This window comes from Ochotona curzoniae, unplaced genomic scaffold (genome assembly GCF_017591425.1).
Source record: "Ochotona curzoniae isolate NIBS_2020 unplaced genomic scaffold, NIBS_Ocur_1.0 contig_430, whole genome shotgun sequence".
NCBI lineage: Eukaryota > Metazoa > Chordata > Mammalia > Lagomorpha > Ochotonidae > Ochotona > Ochotona curzoniae.
In genome coordinates, this window is record NW_024466219.1 from 20,547,327 (window position 1) to 20,557,338 (window position 10,012).

General features: G+C 41.2%; 1 protein-coding gene across 1 annotated transcript in view; it reads left to right on the forward strand.

The window, feature by feature from the left end:
• The window catches only part of PPP2R5A (protein phosphatase 2 regulatory subunit B'alpha), a 57,503-nt gene extending 47,738 nt beyond the window's left edge, over positions 1–9,765 (forward strand). The window contains exons 6-13 of the mRNA XM_040985642.1: positions 925–984; positions 1,818–1,926; positions 2,334–2,387; positions 5,782–5,832; positions 6,092–6,211; positions 6,289–6,416; positions 7,099–7,200; positions 8,630–9,765. Coding sequence (XP_040841576.1) covers positions 925–984; positions 1,818–1,926; positions 2,334–2,387; positions 5,782–5,832; positions 6,092–6,211; positions 6,289–6,416; positions 7,099–7,200; positions 8,630–8,762 — 757 coding nt within the window. The 3' untranslated portion in view covers positions 8,763–9,765. The remainder of the gene's footprint in view (positions 1–924; positions 985–1,817; positions 1,927–2,333; positions 2,388–5,781; positions 5,833–6,091; positions 6,212–6,288; positions 6,417–7,098; positions 7,201–8,629) is intronic.
• The last annotated feature ends 247 nt before the right edge of the window (positions 9,766–10,012 follow it).

The window sequence follows — 10,012 nt, forward strand, 5'->3', positions numbered from 1 at the left end:
GTGGAAATGGTATCCACGGGGTATGCCTGTGCTATAGGCAGAGGCTTAGCCTACTATACCATGGCCCAGTCCCCCAGGACACATTTAACTGTAGAATCTGTCATTTTTAGCCTAGTTTCTATATCAGTTGCATCTGAATTTATACATGTAACCCAAGTACCTGAGCGATAGTAACCATGAGCAGTCCCAAGTGGGCGAGAGCAGTGGTATTCATGTATAGCAAAAAGGAGAATTTGTCTAGATGCTTCTTTAAGCTTTTGGTTTAAAAAATTTGTATGTAACTACTTTTTGAATCAGTAGCTGGTAAAAGTTGATAATCCAGCAGTTAATTACATTTATATAGCACCATCATTTCACTGTTGTAAAATGTTACGAATCTGTCATGAATCAGATTTCACACTAGCATCCTGTTTCACTGAAAACGAAGTCATAAACTCAGGCTGGCATTCCCACATTGCAGAGGGCGGGGGGTGGGCTTCCCCTGCTTGACTGTCCACACCCCTCTTAGAGGGGATCCTCATCTTGGAAACAAAGCTGTGTGGTGTGAAGGTTGGTGAAGTTCTGAAAAGCAGCGGCTTTTCTACCTGTGGCCCTTTCTCCTGGGTTTTCCTCTAAGTAGAGAGGAACTATTTTGAGAAGTATTTGCTGGAGAAAACCCATCTTTTCCTGTAAGTTAAGTAAAATAGAGTATTGCACTTGAAAACCATACTGTTACCTCCACCTACAGGAAGTTTTGGCGAAGGCCTGTGTGATTTCACAGGAAATACTTGCTGTGAAAGTGCCAGGAATTAACTGATTAGGAACAAAATAGCCTACAGGGCTGACCTACAAACGTGCTGCTGCGTCTTACAAATGTTCTCTGGATTGATTTCTTTACCTGCCAGGCTCTTGATGTTTATTACACCTTTTGATTTTTAAATTTAGGTTTATATATGAAACAGAACATTTCAATGGTGTTGCTGAACTCCTTGAAATATTAGGAAGGTAGGTCATTTTTTGCTGCTTTTTAAGATCAAGTAACGATTTTTTTTGTATCGACATTTGGCTAGAGTACTTTATACTAGAGCACAAGATATAGTTTCTCAACTGAATTCTTACAGGTTTTTAGGAGGCACAAATGAAAGCACTGCTGTATAAATCTGGTTGAGAACAGGCTTCGGGACTGTGGCAGGGATGCCTGATCTTACCAGACTGGCACAGACACCTGGAGTGTGCTTGGAGAAGGGATGAAGCAAGCTACAGGGAGCCAGGGAAGTGCCGGGAGCTCTCAGATGCTGAGACCGTTCCTAACCTGTTCTCAGAGTTCACTCTTTGATAGCATTGTTCACTAAATAACTTGTTTTCCTGTTACTATCTAGAGAGTGATTTTGGTTTCTAGAATTTAGAAAATGTGGATCATTCAGCAAAGAGAAACTATCTGAGAAAATATTAATATTTTTCAAGAACATTTATTTGAAAGGCAGTATTACAAAGAGGGAAAAAGATAATCTTCCATCCACTGGTCACTCCCCACATGGCTAGGCCTGGGCCAGGCCACAGCCGGGAGCATCCTCTGGCTCTTCCCAGGCCATTAGCAGGCAACCATATAAGTTACACAAAATGAAAAGCATCGCTTCCTGGGGCATTAGTTGGCAGTCCTCATGATCTCCTTATGGCACTGACTCAGGATAGACAATTTCTATAAGGTTTGTTCCTGCTAAGTGGTTTGAAGACCAAGAGTCACACAGCACTGTTCCTTCTGTATTCATGGGTAGTGTAACTTTTAGAAACAAAGTAGTAACTACTTAACCCTTGCCCCTGCCTTTTTCTCCCTCCAGTATTATCAATGGCTTTGCACTGCCACTGAAAGCAGAACATAAACAATTTCTAATGAAGGTTCTTATTCCTATGCATACTGCAAAAGGATTAGTTTTGTTTCATGCTCAGGTGAGTTTCAGAAAACTTTTAAATGAATATTGTTTCAAAGATTAACAAAGAGAAACAGAAATGCTGAGATAATGTTAAATTAAGCAGTTTATTTTGTAGATGCCTTGACCTAACTATGACTTTGAGTAATGCGACCCTGGAGCCAGTGCCGATTGGATATTTTGCTCTCCTTCATCAATGCTTAGAGAGCAGTGTCAGCATCATCATGCATGTAATACATACTGTGGCCATACGCACTGGAAAGCTAAATTGCTAGCTTCAGTCCTCATCACTACAAGTCTTTTGAACCAGAAATTACTTTCAAGTTTATATACTAAAATAGTAAAAGTTGTCAAAATTGTTAAATAATCATTTTTGCTGGCTAGATGTTTAATTAAAAAACTTACAAGCTTTTCCTTACCTTTTAGCTGGCATACTGTGTTGTACAGTTCCTGGAGAAAGATACAACACTAACAGAACCAGTAAGTGTTTCTCATGTTTTATTGGTCTGTGTGAATTGTATTTTGCAGTAGCTTTGAAATAACAGCAAAAAATATACCTTCGAGTGAAGTTAGTAGAAGGGGTTCAGAGAGAACAGGATTGAGAGAAAATTATTCTCTTGAACTACAACATGTGTCTTAAATAACAAATATTTTTTCAAAGATTTGAAAGGCAGAGTTACATAAAGGGAGAGACAGATCTATGTGCTGGTTCACTGCCCCCCAGCGGTCACAGTGCCCCAAGGGGTGATGGGAAACTTCCTCGGGGTTTCTCACATGGTGCAGCAATCTCAGTACTTGGGCCATCCTCTGTTGCTTTCTTAGGAATATAGTGGCAGGGAACTGTTCTGGAAACACATCAGAAGAATGAAAAATTCATTATTTATACATAAAACCACAAAAATTTCTAAAATAGATTCAGACTAAATCCATGATTCCCATTAAAACTGAAGGAAGAAAAGCCTAATGGATATGTGTCCTGGTTAATGATTTGTAGTAAACAAAGGCTTTTTTATTTTCCTACTGTGTAAAAAGTTATCACAAATTTAATGGCTCTGATAACGAGCACATGGGCCCAGCACGATCGCTCAACTGACTAAATCCTCACCTTGCAAATGCCAGGACACCATAGAGGTGCTGGTTCGTGTTCTGGCTGTTTGCTGCTCTACTTTCCATTCAGCTCTTATGGCCTGGGGACCCTGCACCCACGTGGGAAACCCAGAAAAGGCGCCGGGGTGCAGATTAGCTCAGCTCTAGCCATTGTGACCATTTGGGGTGCAACGCAGATCTGCCTTTCCAAGAAAAAAATAAACGTAAAATAACAAGCGTGAACCTCACTGTGAGTGAGGGAGGAACAGGACTGTGGCCTGTGAGCGATCCTAAGGGAAAGTCACAGAGAAGTACTGGCAAAGGCTTGCCTCTAAGTTCACAGGGCTTTGGCAGCGCTCCGTCCCTCAGATGCCATCGGACTGGAGGCCCTAGCCGCCTGCTGGCCAGAGCCCACCCTCTGTCCTTGTCATGTGGACCTCTCCAGTATGGCATCAGAGCATCTGCCAGGAAGACAGAACTCACACTCTTGTAACTTACACACTGAAGTGACTGGATGGAGTGGGAAGATGAGCTTGAAGATGGCCAGCATATGGAGATGTGCTTTATTTCCTAATGGTGGATCCCACCTTAGTACCATGACCGGTACCTGTGCAACTAAAGGGCCATCTTTGCCTTAAACTTTTTCACCAACTTGAGTCTAAGATCTCTGCTCATTTATGTTAAGCCAATACCATCTTTTCTAACTGTTGAGCCCTATCTTACTCCTAAAGCAGTCTTTGACTGCTTACCTTTATGAATCTACAGATAAATGCTCCAAGTTGTAAAGAATCATTCAAAATTAGCATTTGGTTGAAACTAAATTCATGAGAAAAATATCACTACAATATTTAAGACAACTTTCAGCAAAATGTCATTTTCATCTAAATTTTAAACATTTCTTAGAAATTTTATTCCTTATGTGTAGTTATGAGGAGACTCTCATTTGTACCCGATTACTACTAATAGTTTCACAGAGGTACATATTATCTGGTCATTTAAAGTTTCTAGAATGAGAAAAATTTAATGATTTTTAGGGGATAAGATTATACCTAGATAAATGAGTACACTTTTGGTATTTCAACATTATTCATTGTTACTGGATTGCTTCCAGAATGGTGTTCTTCCCTCATTCCTAGACCACACCAATCAATCATTAAACTAAAGGCTACCGAAAACCCAGGAGTTAGTTTTTGGCCTCGGTTGTTTTACAGCCTGTTTCCAATAAATTACTGACGTGGGGGCCCCTGTCTGCAGCACCAGCATCCCCGCTGGGCCCTGGGTCAGGTCTAGGCGTGGCCTCTGCCCCCCAGCTCCATGCCTATGCACCACGGAACACAGCAGCGCAAGATCCAAGTGCTTCAGCCCCGGATGGGACCTGAGGAGGTTCCTGGCCCACTTCCGGCCACTGCCACCACTGTAGGAATGAACCAGCAGATGAAGATCTTGCTGCCTTTCAAGTAAAAAAATTGCTAATAGAAATTTAGCTAGCTAGAACTAAGATTTATATGAAAACGATCAGTTGGAAATATGAAGACTATTCAAATTCTTTTGAGACAACTGTAGTGGTTTCTCCCACCCCCCACTTTTTTTTAAGGCATAGTTATAAGAGGTGGAGACACCGAGGCTGATCTCCTATTTGCTGGTTTATTCCCCAAATGGAGTGACAGCCAGGAACCCCCTCCTGGTATCCCATGTGGGTAGCAGGGAACCAAACACTTGGGGCTCCTCCTGCTGCTTTTCCCGGCACATCAGCAGAGAGCTGGAGTAGCGCTGCCAGGGCGCCGACCAGTGTCTATAACAGAAGGTCAGTGTTGCAGGTGGTGGCTTTATCCCCGCACTGTAACACCAGCCGTTTGCTTTTAATCATCCTAACATTTACGGAATGAGTTATAATGGAGCACAAAGTTTTTAATATACTGAAGAATTACCTGATCCTTAAGGTTTCTCCCCTTACTGACCCTGCTAAGTCATCAACATTTTTAATAATACCTAATAAAACAGTTTAAAACTGTAATTACTTACCTGCTTGGTCAGCTGCCATTGAAATGTAAACTCCATGAAAAATCAGATTTCATCTGTTTTATTCATCAGTGCATTCCCAGTGTCTACCACATTGTCTGGTTCACATCATATGCACCTATTTGTCTAATTTGTAAAATTTAAAGCTTAATAAAAGTCTGTGTAATGGACAGCATGCACACAGGAGTCAGCCCGCTCATCTAGGCAGGAAGAGGACACTGAGTGAGAGAATGAGCAGAACAGGTTGGACAGCTCTCCTGGCCAAGCTTAGGAGTAAGTGTCTGGGTCTACAGATGCACTAAGGTGGACTTGGTTGCCCAACAGACCCAGGGAAGAGAATCCCAACCCTGGTGCAGTGAAGCCGACAACATCTCAGGGCTATCAGAAACCACTCGAGTAACACCCTCAGAACACTCTTCCCCACTTGGGGATCTCCAAGTCATCGAATGACCATCCCACATCCCCAGGTACTGATGTAGTTTGACAGTTTCCCCTTCCCTTCCCACTCTGGGGACACAGGAGAAAAAAAAAATGAAAGAACTAAAACATCTGTCTCACCCACCTTCCTCCAAAACTTACCCTGCCCACCCTAATCAAAAGCCCCCATGGGCCTGCATCGCTCAACTAAACAATATTTTTAAAAATTTAGAAACCTAGGCATACACATACGTAGTATTGTCCTTCAGAATGATACCGCTGCTGAAAATATCCCAATGTTAGCTTGCCGCACTGTTTAATTCAAGCTGAACTTTTTTTTTTTTTTGGACAGGTGATCAGAGGACTGCTGAAATTTTGGCCAAAAACATGCAGTCAGAAAGAGGTGGGTTTTGTTTATAAAAGCAGTGCATTTTACTAGATTTTCACACTCCCAGTGCTGTAACTTTGCTTCTTTGGGCTAGGCTATACTGCTGCTGCTAGACAAAGACAAGGCAAGGGTGTGGGACAGGAGTTATTGGATGCTTTCTCCCTTACCCCCCCTTTTTTTTACCCAATGTGTAAGTTATAGGATTAGCTTTACATTCATATAGCTCATGTTCATAATTTTCCATATTTTTTAAAAGAAAATTTTTTTAACCTAGGTGATGTTTTTAGGAGAAATTGAAGAAATCTTAGATGTCATTGAACCAACACAGTTCAAAAAAATTGAAGAGCCACTCTTTAAGCAGATATCCAAGTGTGTTTCCAGTTCTCATTTTCAGGTATGTATATTCAGTGACTCCACTGTTATTTTATACTATTTTTCCTCTTGGTTTTGACATTTCTAAATATTTTGTAGGTTGCAGAAAGGGCATTGTACTTCTGGAATAATGAATATATTCTTAGTTTGATTGAAGAGAATATTGATAAAATTCTGCCAATTATGTTTGCCAGCTTGTACAAAATTTCCAAAGAACACTGGAACCCGTAAGTATCTTCTATGTTGGCCCCATTTTTCTTATACATGAATCCTATGCACTTTTGCAATGTATTCCAAGGCTAATGACTTCATTCTCTCCTGTATTTTACTTACAGCTATAAAGCTGAAAATGAATGTGTCAGCATATTCTTTATTATGCATGGCCTTACTTCCAATAAAAATTACAGACCTCTTACAACAGTCTCTACCAGTGTATGGTCAGATCGAATTGGGGAGACCAGCAGCAGGTGCAGTATGTGTGCTAAGGCAGAGCAGCGGGATCTGCTCCCAAGATACACACTCACCTCCATTAGCAGCGGTGTTCCTGGGAAAAGGCAGGGTGATCAGGCTCACAGTGATATTCAGAAAGCATATATTCCCTTTAACATCCTCACCCTGCTTCCCACCTTCCTTACGTTATGGTCACTGGCTCTCTGAATGCTGTCACTCAGACTGGAGGCTCTAGGGAATATCAAGACCACCACAACATTGTTAGCTAGACTCTAAATCTGAGCATGCCACTTTCTACCACCACTGGCAGTGTAACCCTCAGCAAATTGGAAACCCTCTTGAACTTTTATACTCCTAATGGATTAAGAGAATCAGCCAACAGCTAGGCCATTTCAGAGCTGATAGTGTTATGCTTCCTGTGTGTCAGCAGCAGTAACCCTGCGGTCATCTTCATTTCAGAACCATTGTTGCACTGGTGTATAACGTGCTGAAGACCCTCATGGAAATGAACGGCAAGCTTTTCGATGACCTTACTAGCTCATACAAAGCGGAAAGACAGAGGTATTTGATATTTTGCATTACATTTTAGATTAACTGAATGTGACTGAATATAATAGGTCTCTTTTTGGAAGTAAAATGACCATTTTAAGAAGTCAGACTCTAACCACTTATTTCCAAATTAAGTCGCCTCAATATTTTATAAGTATGTTAAACAGGAACATGGTAACAACGCATTATTTGATGCTATGATTTACTTGCCCTAATGGTTAGGCTATTACCAGTCTTGGTAGCATCTGCATTGTAATCTACACTTTATGTGGAATTTCAGGTACCAACATATATACAATCTAATGGAAAGCTTTCTACCCACATGTGCCACCAAAGTGGGCATTATATTTGAACTGCTCTTTGCATATGCTTAATGCTTATGTTGGAGAGCATCAGAGAATAGCATTTTACCATCAGCATAGTTCTGCTTTGGGAAGAAGGAACTCATACTGCTATTTGTTTATGGCTGAATTTATTGATATATTCTGCTGGCAATAATTAATATTTGTAGTGAATGAAGAGCAGCCCATTTCAGCATAGTGATTAACCACCAATGTACCAGGGCCCACTTACCATTTGAGGATAATAGTTAGCATTTACTTCTAATAAATATTTGTTTACCTGTTGCATTTATAAAAGCTGATCTATTCTGATTACGAATTTCTAATTTTGACTTTGTGTCAAATGGAAGGTGTAGCCCTTGAAGGCCAGCCTCGCCAGTCAGTATCTGACTCAGTGCTTTAGTGACATCATGCAGTCCTGAAGAGCCCAGGAAGACAGGACAAGGGTCATACAAACTTCTATTTGAGAAATATATATTCACATAACTAGAAATAAGTCATTTCCTACTGGTTGTTGTTCCTTATGCAAAATCTGGAATACCTGTATAAACTATTGCTGAGCATCCCTACACCTGAAATACAAAATCCTGAGACTTTTTAAGCATCATGTTGACACTCAGTTTTAGATTTTGGAGCATTCTGGGTTTCTGGACTAGGGGTGTTCCACCTGGATCTGCCTAAGCCTGCCAGTCCTTTAGGATGTCTGGTTAGATACGATTTACAAGGACAGACACAGGAGAACATTAGAAACAAACCAGTTTGGTGGGTGGAGGTGTGGCACCAAGCTGTGTGGCGAGTGTCAGACGTTTACTTGAGAAAATTAATGTGAAGGTGCTTAGCAAGTCATAAAGCACAGCAGTATGGTGGCAGTGGCAGTGATACTGTGTAAAGGACACACAAACTGCAAAGGCCGAGGCACTCCAGTTAGACGCATGGCAGAAAGAAACCCACACTCGCATGCATCCCACATCCAGCATCCCTAGGGGTGTTTACAAGAGGTGTGGGGGAACAAGTGTGCCCTCCAGGAACAGCCCAGAAGTGCCTTCCTGTTGGTTCTGAAGTCAGGATTGCTAATTACAAAAATTTCAATTTATCTACAGAGAGAAAAAGAAGGAACTGGAACGTGAAGAATTATGGAAAAAATTAGAGGAGCTAAAGCTAAAGAAAGCTCTAGAAAAACAGAACAACACTTTGAACCTGCACAATATTCTCAGCAATACAAATGCCGAGTAACAAAAAACAACAAAAGACTACCACTTCTGCCGGATAGATGGATTTGTACACTTTTTAAAATATGTAAAAATTGCAAAGCAAACCTCATCAGTATAATATAATTAAAAAGTCAGGGGGATTTTCCCCCCTGGCAACTGTAAATGAAAACTATATGAATTAAAAACAGCCCTGTGTTATATCATGGCCACGGTATATTGTAACCTTTGTCTAGCCAATGATTTGTGTCACTTCTGAAGTTTCACAGAAATGAATGAATTTTATCATATGAGTGAGATAATTATGGAATTGGTAAGAATTATGACTTGAATTATTTTTTGATTGTGTTGCACATAGAGTAGACTGCTCTGTATATTATTCCCTTTTATAATGTGCTTTTTAACATTGCTGCAGCCCTTAGCTACATCCTAGGAAAAGGAATCTTTCCTACAGTAAACTAAGGCCTCAGCCTTCCCAGCTGCGTCTCCCAGAAGGGAGCATTACTGCCCCAGGCCTTTCTCACTGAAGGGGTCACTGTACTCTGGAATTTGAGCAAAACCTTAAACCTCCAGGCTTTTGAAAGCACAAAATTCAAAGCTGGGAAAGTAAACCAAACTTCCTCTTGAGTATTGCCCTTCATTTGCAACTCCCGAGTGGTAACACAGATTAGTAGGGGCGGCCAGATAAACCCTGAGGTTGCCTCTGTTCATTCCTCCTCTCAAAGGCTGAAGGCAGGCCCTTCCCGGCCGGAGCCCAGGATGGGGCTTGGAGTCCCAGCTCGTGATGGTGCCGCGCTCCTCATCACGCCTGGCTGTACTGAAAGGAAACGCAGTAGGCTGCATCTGTCGCGTTCTTAAGAAGTTGCCTGTGTAGGGGTCCTGTATGTTTTTACTTGGCCAAGTATTTCTCACATCTTTTATCAGAGTACCATTCCAATCTCTTAACCTGCAGTTGTGTAGAAAACGGTTTTGTAATGAAAGAGCCTCATCGGAGGACTGAGCAGCATTGAATAAAGTCTATGTTTGTATTTTGCCTTATGTCATCTTTGTTTCTTTCAGTGCTATCTAGAAGCTTGCTCCTCTTGAACTATACATAAGTTATTTGTAGAAATTTCTAATTGTGGAATGCATTCTAACTGTAAAATAGGGGAAGGTTGTGTGCACATCTGACTCAGAGCATATGCATAAAATTCTGTACGCTAGCTGTGTGGCTAGCTGGTAGCTAAGTGGAACTCTGCCTTTCCAATAGAAAAAATGAATCCTTTTCATAAAACA